Here is a 20,082-nt window from a genome sequence, read left to right as displayed (position 1 = left end):
TTTTTTAAAGAATATAATTTATAAGTGCCTATTGAGCTTAGTTCAGCTGTTGTACCCCATCAGAAGCCAAAATATGAGCTTGTTTTACTTCAATGTTTGTAAACAAAGTAAATGTAATCAAACACTGTAGAGCCTCAAAACATAATTCGAACTATACTTTTGATATCATGGATGGTCAGTCCTTACAACCATAGCTCTGTCTATGAATTTGAGAGTGGTTAATGTCTCTAGCCACATCCCTAAGGTTTTTACCGAAACAGTGGCAGGGATTTAGCTTTGTTGTTGTTACAACTAAGGATTGCCCCTTTAAGATTGACCATTGCAAATGTTTTAAATCCTTACTTCATTATTAGTACTGCCCGGGGATGTAGTCTAGTAAAACAGGATTTAGCCTAGTTCTTACTTATTAAATCCAGAATTCAAAATGTATTTCAGAGTCATGTTTAGTATTATCCTCAGGTAGTATAAGTGTTTATCATCTTACTTGAATGCAGACTTTCTACAGGAGTTGTCAATGTCTGGGACCAGATGCAGACCTTGTGGTCAACATGTTGTTATAAAACATTTGGAAACATATTGCAATGTGCAGTCTTCTCTTTTTGCAGATCAACATTGTCCATAAAGTTTGCTAAAAATTGATATATATATATATATATGTGTGTGTCTTATACATTATTATTGGAAAACGCCTATTAAACCAAGATCAAGAAAACATTGCATAATTGTTTAGATTAAATGCAGTTTATGTGGCATATGTGAAGACGAAGAAGCATCCGCAGTCGACTATCATGCAGTGCTTAAAAACTCTTGGTCAGCAGTGGACAAAACGGCAACTACATCCGGGTAAGATTTGTGTGACCTTGGTTGGGTAATCGTCATGGCAGCCATCGTCAGGATAAGTTCGGTCTGCCACAGAGGTGTCAAACGTAGGTGTCTTTGTGTGTATCTGTTAATTCCACAATTGTGTATATTTCATATCGTTGTTCTTGATAATTACAGTTTTTTGTCCAAAGTAACGTTGTACATACATATCGTAATTTGCTAGTAGCTAGCCAGCTAATGTTAGCTGATGGATGAGCAAAGCAACGACTTTTCAAGTTCATAGTGACTTCACCTAGTCGGCTCGGGGTTTCGAACCAGTAATCTTTTGGTTACTTGCACAACGCTCTTAACCGCCAGGCTTACTGCGCGAGCTGTCACTGACTTCAGTAGCCGGCTTCACTCTGCATTGAATCAGATCTTTTTACGGATCTCGTAAAGTAGCCTGAAGCAGCTAAAATGACCAACCTCGATTCTAAACACTTTATCAGTTTTAGGCCTCATGTTTGGTAGGAACTAAGGCCAACTCAACATAATCTATCACTTTTCAAAATATTCTATATACATTTTAGGCTATTCTAACCCCTATCAATTCCACATACTGTGGCATGAATCCAATTCATCCCTACTTCTATGTCTTTGGCTGCCTGTGCTTCAGTTCCTCGAATAGTTGCCATTACCTTATGTGACTGCTAGTTGTAGATATACTACTTTAAAACAACTACCAAGACACAAGATGCACACAAACAAGTTACCCTAAAAAAATATAAACCAGATAGGCCACCCCTAATTGATGACAACCACATAACACATGGAATGGTTTATTCATGATACTCCTTACAGTTTGAGGGAAGAAAGACTCATCCTCTGACTTATTAAAGGCCTATGTGAAATAATATTCACATTTTGTAACTGAGCCATGTGTGAACAATTGACATTACATTATAGCCTAAGCCATATTGTTTTTTTGTTGCTTTGTCTTATTTTATAGCCTACTTATAATTGAACAGTAAATATTGTGATTTAGTTGAAATATTGTCATAGTTCATGACACTGATTTGTCTTCTCCCTACAGTTCTGTTTTATCGCAGCTCTCTGCTTGCACGACCCTTGGTCACACAGCAAAAGGACCGAGACCAGTCCTACCTGTTGACGGCTAGGATTCATGGATCCTCATCTCTCCGTGGTTTGTTGTTCCCACGATAAGAGTTTTGCTGATAGTGCTCCAGGCAAACTGTAGGCTCAAAGATTAATAATGGGCTATATGTGTTGCCTAAGATGAGTACCGGTCTTACCATAACACTATGGCCATTGTGTGTTTGAGATTTTTATGATTCCTTAAAGTAATCAATGTTCAGGTTAGGCTACATGTTATGTAAGGTGAGTGGTAGGCCTATATTATGATTAGAGTCTACAGCCCTACACCTAAGGGGATTCAAGTATTTTCTTGCTTTCTCTTATACACTGAATTGTATCATGTAAGAAGGACTTGAGAGAGGGGGGGTTAAGTCATTTGTCAGGGAGCCAGTTAGTGATGTCCCCACTGGCATGTTGTTTGTGTGGTTGGTACTAGTGATGCACCGATATGACATTTTTGACCGATATCCAATATTTTTCTTGCCAAAAAAAAACGATACCGATATTTAACATTTTAGCGGCCTTTTAAGCATTCTAGTATGGTTAAATAGTTAACACATTGACGCAGTGGTCTAAGGCACTGCATCTCAGTGCAAGAGGTGTCACTACAGTCCCTGGTTCGAATCCAGGCTGTATCACATCTGGTCTTGATTGGGAGTCCCATAGGGCGGCGCACAATTGGCCCAGCGTCGTCTGGGTTTGGCCAGGTAGGCCGTCATTGTAAATAAGAATTTGTTCTTAACTGACTTGCCTAGTTAAATAAAGGTTACACACAACAGCGTTTTGTTGTTGGCATTTACGTATATGTCCCCATTACCAGTAAAACATAATCAAAACCTATTTCTTTCACTTACTTACTGTGCTGTTCCGTCGTTTCATTCTCAACCAGGATTTCGTCATGCATGTCAAGCAGTGAAGTTTCATCTCTGTCCGTGGCACCTCTTCCTCAGTGCGCACTGTCACTGTCTTCTATCTTGTCCAGCTGTGTATGTAACATTTCACGTAAACCCTGTTTCTTGTCTGCATCAAAGTCACAGTAAAGAGAATGCCACCGAATCAATTGTTCACTGCCTGTGTCGCCAGTTTTGTTGAGCAGGCATTTCAATGCCATGACAGAGGGTATCACGTCTGCTGCGGGCACAGTTGAGGAGCTTATTTCACCAGCCAGTTGTATGAATGGAGCTAGTTAGTGTGTTCATGTTCTCAGTACTTTCCTCAGCACGAAATCCTCGACCACCCACTGGGCTGTCAGACTCAGCATGCTCATGGGGCTGATATTGCTGGTCTAAATGTCAGTCGTGACACTAATAGCAGCGACACTATTACTGTGTAACTCCTGTAGGGCAACATCTGAAAAATAGCGCACTTGTAAGTGTGTACCGGTGCTCGACCAGTCGGCGAAAGCCAACATCACCTGACAGAGACGGTCCTCCCCGAGGTGGTAAGGGTAGGCAAAAACACATCTGCCACACTGATCCTCAACACTGGGGCCCCTCAGGGGTGTGTACTTAGTCCTCTCCTGTACTCCCTGTTCAACCACAACTGCGTAGCCAAACACGACTCCAACACCATCATTTAAGTTTGCCGACGACACAGTGGTAGGCCTGGTCACCGACAATGATGAGACAGCCGATAGGGAGGAGGTCAGAGACCTGGCAGTGTGGTGCCAGGACAACAACCTCTCCCTCAACGTGAGCAAGACAAAGGAGATTATCGTGGACTACAGGAAAAGGAGGCCCCAACACGCCCCCATTCTCAGCAACGGGGCTGTGGTGGAGCGGGTCGAGAGTTTCAAGTTCCTTGGTGTCCACATCACCAATGAGCTATCATGGTCCAAACACACCAAGACTGTCGTGAAAAGGGTACGACAAAACCTTTTACCCCTCAGGGGACTGAAAAGATTTGGCATGGATCCCCAGATCCTCAAAGTTATACAGCTGCACCATTTAGAGGCTACTGACCGGTTGCATCACCGCCTGGTATGGCAGCTGCTCGGCATCTGAGGTGCTACAGAGGGTAGTGCGTATGGCCCAGTACATCGCTGGGGCCAAGCTTCCTGCAATCCAGGACCTATATCATAGGCGGTGTCAGAGGAAAGCCCATGAAATTGTCAGACTCCAGTCACCCAAGTCATAAACTTTTCTCTGCTACCCCACGTCAAGCGGTACCGGAGTGCCAAGTCTAGGACCAAAAGGCTCCTTAACAGCTTCTACCCCCAAGCCGTAAGACTGAACAATTAATCAAATGGCCACCGGACTATTTCATTGACCCCCCCCCCATTTGTTTTGTACACTGCTGCTACTTGCTGTTTATCTATGCATAGTCACTTCACCTCTACCTACATGTACAAATTACCAGTCGACCGATTTATGATTTTTCAACGCCGCTACCGATTATTAGAGGACCAAAAAAAGGCCATAGTGATTAATCGGCCGATTCTTTTCTCTTTTTTTATGTGTGTGTGTAATAACTACAACTACTGAATTAACGATGAACACTTATAACTTAATAGAATACAAATAAAATCTATTTGGTCTCAAATAAGTAATGAAACATGTTCAATTTGGTTTAAATAATGCAACAACAGTGTTGGAGAAGAAAGTAAAAGTGCAATATGTGCCATGTTAGCCTTCCCTGTGGCTCAGTTGGTAGAGCATGGTGTTTGCAACGCCAGCATGGTGTTTGCAACGCCAGCATGGCGTGTGCAACGCCAGGGTTGTGGGTTCGATTCCCACGGGGGGCCAGTACAAAAATACAAAAAATGAAATGTATGTATTCACTACTGTAAGTCGCTCTGGATAAGAGCGTCTGCTAAATGACTAAAATGTAAATGTAAAAAAAAGTTTAAAAAAAAATAAAAAAAATAAACATTTAAGTTCCTTGATCAGAACATATGAAAGCTGCTGGTTCAATATTCCCAGTTAAGAAGTTTTAGGTTGTAGTTATTATAGGAATTATGATGCGTCGACTATTTCTCTCTCTACCATTTGTATTTCATATACCTTTTGACTATTGCATGTTCTTATAGGCACTTTGGTATTGCCAGCCTAATCTCGGGAGTTGATAGGTAGGTAGTCAAACAGCGCTGTGCTTTAAGCATTGTTAAGAGCTGCTGGCAAACGCAGTAAAGTGCTGTTTGAATGAATGCTTACGCGCCTGCTGCTGCCTACCACTGCTCAGTCAGACTGCACTATCAAATATCAAATCATAGACTTAATTATAATATAATAAACACATACGAGCCTTTGGTCATTAACCTCTCTAGGGGGTGTCCCACCTGGCCAACATCCTGTGAAATTGCAGAGCGCCAAATTCAAAAACAGAAATACTCATTATAAAAATTCATAAAACATACGTGTTATACATCGGTTTAAAGATTAACTTATTGTTTATCCAACCACGGTGTCAGATTTCAAAAAGGCTTTACGGTGAAAGCATACCATGCGATTATCTGAGAACAACGCACGCAGACAAATCATTACAAACCGTTACCAGCCAAGTAGAGGAGTTACAAAAGTCAGAAATAGCAATAAAATTAATCACTTACCTTTGATCTTCTATGGTTGCACTCACAAAACTCCCATTTACTCATGTTAGTTTTGTTCGATAAAGTCCCTCTTTATATCCAAAAACCTCCGTTTTGTTCAGTAATCCACAGGCTCAAAGGCAGTAACAGACGAAAAATCCGAAAAGTATCAGTAAAGTTTGTAGAAACATGTCAAACGATGTTTATAGTCAGTCCTCAGGTTATTTTTTTGGTCATAATAATCAATAACATTTCAACCAGACAAAAGCTTCGTCAATATAAAAGGAAAACAAGAAAGTCGTTCTCTCGGTCGCGCGCATGAAAACCCCTCGGGGACACTGAATGGTCCACTCATTCAAAGTGGTCTTACTCCCTCATTTTTCAGAATACAAGCCTGAAACAATTTCTAAAGACTTGACATCTAGTGGAAGCCATAGGAATTGGTCCCCCCTTCCACACGGAACCCCACTACCCCACAGACGGAAACGCACGAGGTGGCTAAAAACAGACCTCCCTCCATCTTCCACCAGCTTGCTACCTATGGCCCGGCTAGCTGTCTGAATCTCACTGGACCCTTTGATCACTCGGCTAAGCATGCCTCTCCTTAATGTCAATATGCAATGTCCATTGCTGCTCTGGTTAGTGTTTATTGGCTTATTTCACTGTAGAGCCTCTAGCCCTGCTCATTATACCTTATCCAACCTCTCAGTTCTTCCACCCTCACATGCTATGACATCTTCTGGTTTCAATGATGTTTCTAGAGACAATATCTCTCTCATAATCACTAAATGCCTAGGTTTACCTCCTCTGTACTCACATCCCACCATACCTTTGTCTGTACATTATACCTTGAAGCTATTTTATCGGCCCCAGAAACCTGCTCCTTTTTCTCTCTATTCTGGACGTCACAGACGACCAATTCTTATAGCTTTTAGCCGTACCCTCATACTTATTCTTCTCTGCTCCTCTGGGGATGTAGAGGTGAATCCAGGCCCTGCAGTGCCTGGCTCCACTCCTACTCCCCAGGCGCTCTCTTTTGATGACTTCTGTAACCGTAATAACCTTGGTTTCATGCATGTTAACATTAGAAGCCTCCTCCCTAAGTTTGTTTTATTCACTGCTTTAGCACACTCTGCCAACCCGGATGTCCTAGCTGTGTCTGAATCTTGGCTTAGGAAGTCCACCAAAAACTCTGAAATCTTCATCCCTAACTACAACGTTTTCAGACAAGATAGAACGACCAAAGGGGGCGGTGTTGCAATCTACTGCAGAGATAGCCTGCAGAGTTCTGTCCTGCTATCCAGGTCTGTACCCAAACAATTTGAACTTCTACTTTTAAAAATCCACCTCTCCAAAAACAAGTCTCTCACCGTTGCCGCCTGCTATAGACCCCCCTCGGCCCCTAGCTGTGCTCTGGACACCATATGTGAACTGATTGCCCCCCATCCATCTTCAGAGCTCGTGCTACTAGGTGACCTAAACTGGGACATGCTTAACACTCCAGCCATCCTACAATCCAAGCTTGATGCCCTTAATCTCACACAAATTATTAATGAACCCACCTGGTACAACCCCAAAGCCGCAAACACTGGCACCCTCATAGAAATCATCCTAACCAACGTGCCCTCTAAATACACCTCTGCTGTTTTCAACCAAGATCTCAGCGATCACTGCCTCATTGCCTGCGCCCGTAATGGGTCAGCGGTCAAACGACCTCCACTCATCACTGTCAAACGCTCCCTGAAACATTTCAACGAGCAAGCCTTTCTAATCGACCTGGCCCTGGTATCCTGGAAGGATATTGACCTCATCCCGTCAGTAGAGGATGCCTGGTTATTTTTTTTAAATGCCTTCCTCACCATCTTAAATAAGCATGCCCCTTTCAAGAAATTTAGAACCAGGAACAGATATAGCCCTTGGTTCTCCCCAGACCTGACTGCCCTTAACCAACACAAAAATATCCTGTGGCGTTCTGCATTAGCATCGAACTGCCCCCGCGATATGCACCTTTTCAGGGAAGTTAGAAACCAATACACACAGGCAGTTAGAAACGCCAAGGCTAGCTTTTTCAAACAGAAATTTGCTTCCTGCAAGTCAAACTCTAAAAAGTTCTGGGACATTGTAAAGTCCATGGAGAATAAGAGCACCTCCTCCCAGCTGCCCACTGCACTGAGGATAGGAAACTCTGTCACCACCGATAAGCCCACTATAATTGAGAATTTCAATAAGCATTTTTCTACAGCTGGCCATGCTTTCCACCTAACTACCCCTACTGCATTCAACAGCACTGCACCCCCCACAGCTACTCGCCCAAGCCTCCCCATTTCTCCTTCTCCCAAATCCATTCAGCTGATGTTCTGAAAGAGCTGCAAAATCTGGACCCCTACAAATCAGCTGGGCTTGACAATCTGGACCCTTTCTTTCTAAAATTATCTGCCGAAATTATTGCAACCCCTATTACTAGCCTGTTCAATCTCTCTTTCGTGTCGTCTGAGATTCCCATAGATTGGAAAGCAGCTGCTGTCATCCCCCTCTTCAAAGGAGGTGACACTCTTGACCCAAATTGCTACAGACCTATATCCATCCTACCCTGTCTTTCTAAGGTCTTCGAAAGCCAAGTCAACAAACAGATTACCGACCATTTCGAATACCACCGCACCCTCTCCGCTATGCAATCTGGTTTCAGAGCTGGTCATGGGTGCACCTCAGCCACGCTCAAGGTCCTAAACGACATCGTAACCGCCATCGATAAGAAACAATACTGTGCTGCCGTATTCATTGACCTGGCCAAAGCTTTTGACTCTGTTAATCACCACATCCTCATCGGCAGACTCAGTAGCCTTGGTTTCTCAAACGATTGCGTCGCCTGGTTCACCAACTACTTCTCTGACAGAGTTCAGTGTGTCAAATCGGAGGGCCTGCTGTCCGGACCTCTGGCAGTCTCTATGGGGGTACCACAGGGTTCAATTCTTGGGCCAACTCTTTTCTCTGTATACATCAATGATGTCGCTCTTGCTGCTGGTGAATCTCTGATCCACCTCTATGCAGACGACACCATTCTGTATACTTCTGGCCCTTCTTTGGACACTGTGTTAACAACCCTCCAGACGAGCTTCAATGCCATACAACTCTCCTTCCGTGGCCTCCAACTGCTCCTAAATACAAGTAAAACTAAATGCATGCTCTTTAACCGATCGCTGCCTGCACCTGCCCGCCTGTCCAGCATCACTTCTCTGGACTTTTCTAACTTAGAATTTGTGGACAACTACAAATACCTAGGTGTCTGGTTAGACTGTAAACTCTCCTTCCAGACTCACATCAATCATCTCCAATCCAAAGTTAAATCTAGAATTGGCTTCCTATTTCGCAACAAAGCATCCTTCACTCATGCTGCCAAACATACCCTCGTAAAACTGACCATCCTACCAATCCTCGACTTCGGCGATGTCATTTACAAAATAGCCTCCAATACCCTACTCAACAAGCTGGATGCAGTCTATCCTCGACTTCGGTGATGTCATCTATAAAATAGTCTCCAACACTCTACTCAACAGATTGGATGCAGTCTATCACAGTGCCATCTGTTTTGTCACCAAAGCCACATATACTACCTACCACTGCGACCTGTACGCTCTCGTTGGCTGGCCTTCGCTTCATAATCGTCGCCAAACACATTGGCTCCAGGTCATCTACAAGACCCTGCTAGGTAAAGTCCCCCCTTATCTCCGCTCACTGGTCAACATAGCAGCACCCACCTGTAGCACGCGCTCCAGCAGGTATATCTCTCTGGTCACCCCTAAAGCCAACTCCTCCTTTGGTCGTCTCTCCTTCCAGTTCTCTGCTGCCAATGACTGGAACGAACTACAAAAATCTCTGAAACTGGAAACACTTATCTCCCTCACTAGCTTTAAGCACCAGCTATCAGAGCAGCTCCCAGATCACTGCACCTGTACATAGCCCATCTACAATTTAGCCCAAACTACTACCTCTTCCCCTACTGTATTTATTTAATTTATTTTTGCTCCTTTGCACCATATTATTTATATTTTAACTTTGAACTTTCTTCAAACTACAAATCTACCATTCCAGTGTTTTACTTGCTATACTTTATTTACTTTGCCACCATGGCCTTTTTTTTGCCTTTACCTCCCTTATCTCACATCATTTGCTCACATTGTATATAGTCTTATTTTTTTCTACTGCATCATTGATTGTATGTTGTTTTACTCCATGTGTAACTCTGTGTTTTTGTATGTTGTCGAACTGCTTTGCTTTCTTGGCCAGGTCGCAATTGTAAATGAGAACTTGTTCTCAACTTGCCTACCTGGTTAAATAAAGGTGAAATAAAAAAAATTGCAATTTGAGTCCTAAGTCAATGGATACTGTAATGGCATTCAAGAGAGACCTACAAACATTAAAAAATCCCACTTGCTGGATGGATTTTTCAGGTTTTCGCCTGCCATATCAGTTCTGTTATACTCACAGACATTGTTGTAACAGTTTTGGAAACTTTTGCGTTTTTTATCCAAATTTACCAATTATATGCATATTCTAGCTTCTGGGCCTGAGGAGCAGGCAGTTTACTTTGGGCACGCTTTTCATCCGGAGGTGAACCGACCATTTTGAAAACAAAACGTTTATTCTTTCAGTGAAATACGGAACCATTGCGTCTTTTATCGAACGGGTGGAAACCCTAAGTCTAAATATTGCTGTTACATTGCACAACCTTCAATATTATGTCATAATTATGTAAAATTCTGGCTAATTAGTTCACAGTTCGCCAGGGGGCCCAAACTGTTGCATATACCCTGACTCTGCTTGCACTGAACGCAAGAGAAGTGACAAATTCCCTAGTTAATATTGCCTGCTAACATGAATTTTTTAACTAAATATGCAGGTTTAAAAAAAATATACTTCTGTGTATTGATTTTAAGAAAGGCATTGATGTTTATGGTTAGGTACATTTGTGCAACGATTGTGCTTTTTTTGGCACTGCGCTTTTGTTAAATCATCACCCGTTTGGCGAAGTAGGCTGTGATTCGATGATAATCAATGCAGTGCCTGTTAATTTATATGCAATGCAGGACAAGCTAGTTAACCTAGTAATATCATCAACCATGTAGTTAACTAGTGATTATGTGAAGATTAAACTTATCTTATAAAAAACAATCAATGCTAGCTAGCAACTTACATTGGCTCCTTGCAGCCACAAGGTCCATTATTTAGGTTAGCCAACACATTGCATGATGTTTGAACTGTGATATCTAGTGAAACTTGAGAACCTAAGCAACAGCTGGCCACAGGAGGTTGGTGGCACCTTAATTGAGGAGGATGGGCTCGTGGTAATGGCTGGAGTGGAATCAGTGGAATGGTATCAAATACATCACATGGTTTCCAGGTGTTTGATTCCACTTGCTCCGTTCCGCCTATTTATTATGAGCCATCCTTCCCTATGCAATCTCCTCTGGTGTGTATAATAGAACCTCAAAGATAGAAACTTCAACTGACTGGAACAATTGTTAAACGCAAAAACATCTGTAGGCTAACAGACAAACCTAATTGTTTCTATGTGCTAAAAACATGTCAGATTTATAGTAGGCCTTTACCTGCCTTGTTCAGTGGCAGAACGCTAGATTTTTACCTTGTCAGCTTGGGGATTCAATCCAGCAACCTTTCGGTTACTAGCCCAACACTCTAACCACTAGCCTACCTGCCGCCCCTCAATGATGAGTCTTTGTTTAAATGATTATCACCCTCTCTCCACAATAGGTTATTTCTGCATGTGGATGTATGATTTAATGTTTTGTTATTTGCCCTTTTGCAGCCGGCTCTGTGTCCAAAGCTGCCTCCCTGCATTGGACAGGAGAGCGTGTGGTAAGCGTACTGCTGCTGGCCATGGGGCCTGCTGCCTACTACTTCCCTGGACCTGCTATTGACTACTCACTGGCTGCTGCCCTCACCCTGCATGGCCACTGGTAAGACAAGTTTCCCCTCTAAAAATGTTAATTGGTTTAAAGGGCACTGGCCAGCTGTCTCTTCCTTATTCTGGTTAAATGTTTTTCCTTTCATATTTCCACAAACGATCATTTCCGGGACAAAATTGTTGCACATGTTCTGAATAACCTCAGACCATAGTTTTTCAGCTTGAAATGTACTTGTGTTGTGACTACATTGGAAGCTTTTATGGAGGACAATAGTGAATAGAGTAGAGTAGGCAAGTGGTTGGGATAACCAACCAAGTCTATGTCCACTACATTTCTGCTCATGCAAAAACTGTTTTGTTCTTAGCATTTATTTGCTTTCATTTACGAGAGCTTTTTGAAGGAGGTGGGCTTAATGTCGCCCTGGGGCACTATGCCATTGCTAGACCACTGACTAAATGAAAGTGGCAGGTTTAAAGCACAAATCCTAGTCATGTGTGGTGTTAATACCCTTTAGGTTTTAGTTTTGGGTACTTGGATATCCTCAAGGCATGTCCCTCTAATGAAAACCAGCTAATTGTCAAACTTGTCACTGAGGAGCTGAAATGCACGCTCATATATATTTTTTTGAACATCAAGATGACGCTTAAGAATGCTGGTCATGTGTAATACCACATGGCTTTTCCACCTGTGCTACTTTTGTGACGTATGCAGCCATTTTTAAAACCGCGCTCCACATATGTTCCAGGAGATCAGTACCATTTAACTTGCTAAGGCTGTGTGAGTGCCGCTATTTGAACTGGAGTCATCAAATACCACCATTGTCCAGTTAACTGAGGAACACTATGAGCCCGCCTACGAAGCTCTGACCTCCAAGGCCACTGCTATGTAAATAAGATTTGCTTCTCTCTTTAGGCACTATTCAAGGATTTCACCATTCCTTATCCCTGAATGCTTACAGTTCTGATTGTTCTCAATGTAATGGTATTGCTTCCGTCCCTCTCCTTACCCCAACCTGGGCTCGAACTAGGGACCCTCCGAACACATCAACAACAGTCACCCACAAAGCCTCGTTAACTGTCGCTCCACAAAAGCTGCAGCCCTTACAGAGCAAAGGAAACGACTACATCTAGGTCTCAGAGCGACGTCATTGATTGAACGCTACTAGCGCGCACTGCTAACTAGCTAGCCGTTTCACATGGGCTACATAAACAGGACAAGACACCCCACCCTGTAGTCTAAACAAAGAATAACCTAACTAAGATCACATGATGGTGCCTTGAGCTTTTGGTGTGTTCTCTGATGGGTCTTCAGCCATCCAAATTATGCATTTGTCCAATTCCCTCTCCCAAACATTACCCTGGGGAAGCCAATGAAGTCAGGACTGTGTACCGTCAGGACCAGTGGCGTAGGAGGGTTAACGCCAATGTTGAATCTCTAAGCCGTGCAGCTCCACCAGAGACTGCCGTGCAGCTCCACCAGAGACTGCCGTGCAGCTCCACCAGAGACTGCCGTGCAGCTCCACCAGAGACTGCCGTGCAGCTCCACCAGAGACTGCCGTGCAGCTCCACCAGAGGGAAGCACGAGATTAAACTTCACTCAGCTTTGTAGAGCAGTGGTCACCAACTGGTTGATTGTGATCGACTGGTCGATCTCCAAGGCATTCCTATTCAATTGCCAAACATTTGTCAAAAAAAACTACGGGAAATCCTTGTTCCTTTATTTTCTTTTGACTCGGGCTGTTGGTGATAGGTGCACCCGATTCAGCTGTCCAGCATGCCGGGTATGTTGCCATTTTGAACCATTTCATGTCTGAAGGTACAAACTCTGCCTTCCCGGCTGGCTCGGAGAGCAAATCAAGTGTACTATAGGCCTACCGCTGGTCAATCGGATGAGATCAAAGCGATCAAAGCGAGAGAGGGTAGCATAATTTGTCTGCTTCTCTGTAATAATGGTATGGGAGTAATGCATTTTATTTAAATGTGGTTTCTTGCATCAAACAACATTTTAAGCCACCTCGTCTAAAGGACAAGCGGATAAAACAGGTTCATGTCAAGCCCTGCATGTTTTTTTTTTCAACCAAAAGTCTCATGTAATGTAGGCTTACATTGCACACTACACATTGGCTGCTGCTGTAGGCTGAATGGTAGATCATATTTCAATGTTAAAATGTTATGGGATGCATTTTCCACATTGTTTTTGATGGTAGGCCACTCTGATAGGCCCACATTACAATCAAATAGCCTACTTGGCCTCTTAACTGTAACTTTAAAGCGGGTACAGCCTCAGTGTTCACAGTACACGCGTGCTGGAAGTTGCAGAATTTTCACAACGTTAAAGTTTGCGCTCAGACCTGGAATTTGTTCAGTGCCCCCAAAAAATTGAGAGAACAATGGTTAAATGTTTAGCCACTTTAATTTTGCCCTTGTTTACCACAAATTGTATAAGGAGGGTCACTTAGCCTTTTTTTAGCACTAAATCACTGGCTATTCAGTAATATTGTGGCTCTAAGCAGTCTCATACATTTCTTTTGTCTTATCTCCTCAGGGGGATTGGACAAGTCTTAACGGACTATGTTCATGGAGAACCGAAGATCAAGATGGCCAACGCAGGCCTCTTCCTGTTATCGACTGTCACCTTTGCCGGTCTCTGCTACTTCAACTACAACGATGTAGGCATTTGCAAAGCGGTGGCCCTATTATGGAGCAAATGAATGGACTGAGGTTTGGGATGGGGGGGATGTGGGCACTGGGACATCGGCCATCTTGTTCTGGTATGATTGTAAACATTCAAGGGATTATGTACATTTCTATAAATATATCATTTCACAAGTATTGTAATTCATGTTGAGGTTTCTGTTGTGCTTCAACAGGCCTGTTAATGATCTGCTCCTGTTGATTTATGATGTGGACTAAACTAAATATAAGTTGTCCTTCTGACCCCAATCAAACATGCATACACACGCTGCAGTGTATGCTGCCGTTTAGTGAAATGTTATACGGTTAACTTCTACCTGGGGCCTGTTAGAGGGTGCAATTTTACAGAACGCGTCGATAGAAATGCATTTTGTAGATGGAATTGTCAGGTTTATTCAATGCATTTCTAGCTTCCCCTCACTGAGTTCACTCCTGTTATCAAACTGCTAATATACATAACACTTTGTAATGCTTATGAGGAAGTATCCAGTGATTTACATATGTCTTTAATTTCAGATCTAGTATGGCAAATTACTTCATCTGTTCTGTACTAACTTAATTTATTATGTAGACATTGCATCCTTATGTGGTATGTTTTGTGTCCGTCACCAATCTGTAAATACCAGCTAGTGCCCTTCGAGACCATTGCAGTCGGCTTAGTGCCACACATTTAGTCTGTTTGACCTTGCAGTCTGATTTGATTGACAAGAGCAAATGGGTGTGACCACTAGCAGTATTTAAACCGTAGCCATACTGTTCTGGACTTTATGGGTCTGCTCAGAAGGGATGTGATGTTATAAAATGTTTAGATGGATATGCATTTTGTAGAATATGATTTGTCATGCAGAATTGGGCATCGCCACAGCTCTATTCATGGCATTTCTAACTGCAACGTTCTAAACATTTCACCTCACTGAGCACATCCCAGGTTGAGCATGTAGAAGAGTAGCCATACTGATCTGTACACCATTGCGCTTCCACTTGTACCAACCCTGTTTGTTGTCAGTCAAATTACAATATCCTGGTTTTATAGTATTGTGCATAATTTACTTACACAGCTGTGCCTGGCATCACTCTTGCTTAGCGTTTATACACTGTTGGCAGGAATGACATTTTCCATTTATCTGATAAAGTGTATGTATGAACAGCTGCTAAGCGTCATGAAGTTAAGTCATGAGTGCATGCACCTGGTCAAAATGGCATCGTTTTATTTTGTACTGTTGGGAGTGTCGGCTGAAACAAGTAGGAGTTGTCCTAGTTAAACAGCCAAGAAACATGAAGGTCTTTGTCCTACTACTACACATGTCTGAAAGCTTAAATGGCTTTGGAAATTCAACTGTTTTGTCTTTTTATTAGGTCTCATTGATTTATACATGTCACCAATCTGTTCGGTCAGATTGTTACGCACAAATTAGCTTCAGAATAAAGTGGATATTATGGATTGTGTTTGACAAGATTACAGATTTCTGTTTATGTATTGAGTGGATGGTAAACTACACACAGAACGTGTCTGTCTGTGAGGAAGTATTCTGATGATTTATTAACATTTCTCATTAGTAATTTGAACGACGTGTACACTGACTTGAAGTACTGCCGATATTAGTGTAATCATTAAACTCAACTGTTGAGAATGACTAAGCAATCATTAGCTGTTGATACTTTATAATGGGTATTTAAGCATTAATACAAATGGTCCCTCATTGTAAAAATAACTTTCTATTCTATATGCACTGCTGATGAGTTCAGTGGCTTAACAAAAGTACCATAAACTCTGTCATATTCCAGGATTTTATAAATCCATATAAACACTCAGGCACCTCCCTGAGGACTAACTTCATGAGCTCTGCATCTGGTACAGCCTCAAAGCTCACGGACTCGACCTGACTGAAATCTGCAGTCAGTTGTACCAATAATTAGTTCCATGAAGAGCTCAGCCAAAGATTGCTCCTGGGGGAAAATAGGGTAGGGTTTTTTGGTTACCTTTGTCTTGTCAAGGTGAAGTGTGTTTGTGCAAACAGCTGGTATCAAGGTACAGTAATAATCACACCTGGGTTGTGTTCAATTGGGAGAAACTGAAATGGTCTTGTTTCATAAGGGGAACACGGATGTTTTTTCTTGAACTGCTGAACCCGACCCAGTTGTCAACCCAAAGGCTAAAGAGACTTTTCAGTGTGTGTTTGTTGCTTTGTGGGAAGTTCAGCTGGAAAATAAAGCCATACATTACATGTAACGTAGATGTAAGCACTGTTAATTTCAAAATGAATGCAAATGTCTGTATTCAAAATGTATATGCTTTCCAGTGGTTTGGCAGAAACGCCTTTTTGGTTTAAATTCTTGCAGCACACCATATAAGTTTGCTTAAAAGGTCAGAGTCAGTCAGAGAGAGTAACAGCCCTTCCTCTGGGCATGTCATTGTTTCTATAGAATTGGATATTGAACTGGCAATCATCTAGAAACCAGAAAACAAGACAAAATATGCATTCAACAAAGCAAAATACTGTATGTCTTGCAGCAGTATGCGTACAAAAGTACTTTTTTGTCACATGTCACATGATCTTCCCTGGTGTATGGGGTTGTGATATGCAGGAGCATCAGTAGCCTAATCTCTACAGGGTTGGGGAGTAACGGATTACAAAAACATTGTAATCAGATTACAGATACTTTTGAAAAACTGGAGGATTACTTTTAAATTCAGAAAGGATGTTTGCGAAAAAAATCTTGGACACTTTTCTTAATGACATTCAAATCAGCCTTGAAAAAATGTGCAAATGTAAGTTTGTTCCAATTGAGCGAGTCTGACCACTATGATAACACACCAAATGTGTTTGATGGATCACAGGGAAAAAGCTGGTATAGACTTTTGTAGGCTACTGTCCAAGCAATGTCTTCCAATGTAGTTGCTACATCCAATTTTGGACTTAGAAATTATATTAATTGAAGATATCATTTAATCATATATCACATGTAATAGAAAGTGATGGGTTAGAACAAGCCTACATAACCAACCCATAAAGTAAAATGTAACATCCATATATGGCCAGCTCTGTAAACTTTAACATTGATTTATCCTGCAATAGATGTTGTTCCATTGGTAACATTTATGTCTTATTCTAATGCCTCTTAAGGGGAAAGTAATCTAAAAGTAACGATGTAATCAGATTACGTTACTGAGTTTGGGTAATCCAAAAGTTACGTTACTGATTACAATTTGGCAGGTAACTAGTAACGGATTACATTTAAAAAGTAACCTACCCAATCCTGTCTCTGTACCATACTTTGAGGGCCGATTTACCGGACACAGATTCAGGGGTTAAAGCCCCCCCCAAAATCACATGACTTAAATTTAAGAGGCAGACTGAAATGCACAAGATTCAAGACTTCAGTCACACAGAATCTGCACATGTGCAAAGGGTCGCTTTGCGCTGTTACAGCAAGGTAGCCACTGGACCAAAACAGGAGAGAAGCTGAGCCTCGCGCTTCAATGTTCTTAGTTGTTGTGGAAATTTACCCACAATGCTGCTTACGTTCTGCATCTAAGTCATATCACTGTCGACCTCAGATCGATTGTCTGTGGAGCCAAGATAACCTCCCCTTTCATGTAAAAAGTAATGACAATCATGCTTTTAGGGAAAGAGGATAATTTTGTACATGCATTAAACTGCCAATTTGGCCAAATCCATGTGACGGAGAACTTTAACCCCAGCAAATTGGGTTCACTAGGTACATTTACCTGCTTTGCATTGCTCCTTATTCCCTTCTTCAAACTTGAGACATTCTTCATCTACAACCAGGAATCGGTGGCTTTTGATTTGGATTATTTTTGCGAGGCATATATTAGTCTCTTTTTCAAAATCATCCGACTCTAAATCTGCAGATGAGGAGGGAATGTGTGAACACAAAATTACAGTTGACAGTGTGATATACACTGAGTATACACACATTACACTGACCAGGTGAAAGCTATGATCCGTTAGTGATGTCACTTGTTAAATCCACTTCAATCAGTGTAGATGAAGGGGAAGAGATGGGTTAAAGAAGGAATTGTAACCCTTAAGACAATTGAGACATGGATTGTGTGTGTGCGAGAATGAGCAAGACAAAATATTTAAATGCTTTTCATCGAGGTATGGTAGAAGGCAGTGGTGTAAAGTACTTAAGTAAAAATACTTTAAAGTACAAAAGTCATTTTTGGGGGTATCTGTACTTAACTTTACTATTTATATTTTTGACAACTTTTACTTCCATTTCACTACATTCCTAAAGAAAATAATGTACTTTTTACTCCATACATTTTCCCCTGACACCCAAAAGTTCTCATTTTGAATGCTTAAAATTGTCAAATTCACACACATATCAGAGAACATCCCTGGTCATCTCTACTGCCTCTGATCTGCTTCCATTTGTAAACCAGAAGCCATGGACCCAACCAGAAGCCATGGATTACAGGCAACATTCGCACTGAGCTAAAAGGGTAGAGCTGCCGCTTTCATGGAGCGGGACTCTAACCCGGAAGCTTATAAGAAATCCCGCTATGCCCTCTGACGAACCATCAAACAGGCAAAGCGTCAATACAGGACTAGGATCGAATCGTACTACACCGGCTCCGACGCTTGTCGGATGTGGCAGGGCTTGCAAACTATTACAGACTACAAAGAGAAGCACAGCCGAGAGCTGCCCAGTGACACGAGCCTACCAGACGAGCTAAATAACTCCTATGGTTGCTTCGAGGCAAGTAACACTGAAACATGCATGAGAGCATCAGCTGTTCCGGACGACTGTGTGATCACGCTCTCCGCAACCGATGTAAGACCTTTAAACAGGTCAACATTCACAAGGCTGCAAGGCCAGACGGATTACCAGGATGTGTACTCCGAGCATGTGCTGACCAACTGGCAAGTGTCTTCACTGACATTTTCAAACTCTCCCTGTCTGAGTCTGTAATACCAACATGTTTCAAGCAGACCACCATAGTTCCTGTGCCCAAGAACGCTAAGGTAACCTGCCTAAATGACTACTAACCCGTAGCACTCACGTCTGTAGCCATGAAATGCTTTGAAAGGCTGGTCATGGCTCACAACACCATTATCCCAGAAACCCACTCCAATTTGCATACCGCACCAACAGATCCACAGATGATGCCATCTCTATTGCACTCCACACTGCCCTTTCCCACCTGGACAAAAGGAACACATATGTGAGAATGCTATTCATTGACTACAGCTCAGCATTCAACACCATAGTGCCCTCAAAGCTCATCACTAAGCTAACCCCGGGACTAAACCCCTCCCTCTGCAACCGGATCCTGGACTTCCTGACGGGCCGCTCCCCAGGTGTTAAGGGTAGGTAACAACACATCCACCACGCTGATCTTCAACACGGGGCCCCTTAGGGGTGCGTGCTCAGTCCCCTCCGGTACTCCCTGTTCACTCATGACTGCACGGCCTGGCATAACTCCAACACCATCATTAAGTTTGCTGATGACACAACAGTGGTAGTCCTGATCACCGACAACGATGAGACAGCCTATCAAGAGAGTCGTGAAGAGGGCACGACAAAACCCATTCCCCCTCAGGAGATTTGACATGGGTCCTCAGATCCTCAAAAGGTTTTACAGCTGCACCATCGAGAGCATCCTGACAGGTTGCATCACTGCCTGGTAAGGCAACTGCTCGGGCTCCGACCGCAAGGCACTACAGAGGGTAGTACGTACAGCCCAGTACATCACCGGGGCCAAGCTTCCTGCCATCCAGGACTTCATTACCAGGCGGTGTCAGAGGAAGGCCTTAAAAACGGTCAAATACTCCAACCACCCTAGTCAGACTGCGCTCTCCGCTACTGCACCGCAAGCAGTATCTGAGCACCAAGTCTAGGTCCAAGAGGCTTCTACCCCCAAGCCATAAGACTCCTGAACAGCTAATCAAATGACTACCTAGACTATTTTCATTGCCTGCCCCCCCCCCCCCCCCCATGCTGCTACTCTGTT

The 20,082-nt window shown here is 42.7% G+C and overlaps 1 protein-coding gene across 1 annotated transcript; it reads left to right on the top strand.

The window, feature by feature from the left end:
- The first annotated feature begins 800 nt into the window (after positions 1-800).
- Positions 801-15,741, top strand: LOC115206192 (succinate dehydrogenase [ubiquinone] cytochrome b small subunit B, mitochondrial-like). The gene is made up of 4 exons (XM_029772883.1): positions 801-926; positions 1,895-2,005; positions 11,307-11,457; positions 13,951-15,741. Exons 1-4 carry the CDS (start codon positions 878-880, stop codon positions 14,114-14,116), a joined length of 477 nt encoding a protein of 158 aa, XP_029628743.1. The 5' UTR covers positions 801-877; the 3' UTR covers positions 14,117-15,741.
- The last annotated feature ends 4,341 nt before the right edge of the window (positions 15,742-20,082 follow it).

The sequence above is a fragment of the Salmo trutta genome, chromosome 13 (genome assembly GCF_901001165.1).
Source record: "Salmo trutta chromosome 13, fSalTru1.1, whole genome shotgun sequence".
Lineage (NCBI taxonomy): Eukaryota > Metazoa > Chordata > Actinopteri > Salmoniformes > Salmonidae > Salmo > Salmo trutta.
Note: the sequence above shows the minus strand (reverse complement) of the source record. Positions and strands in the feature narration are given on the sequence as shown.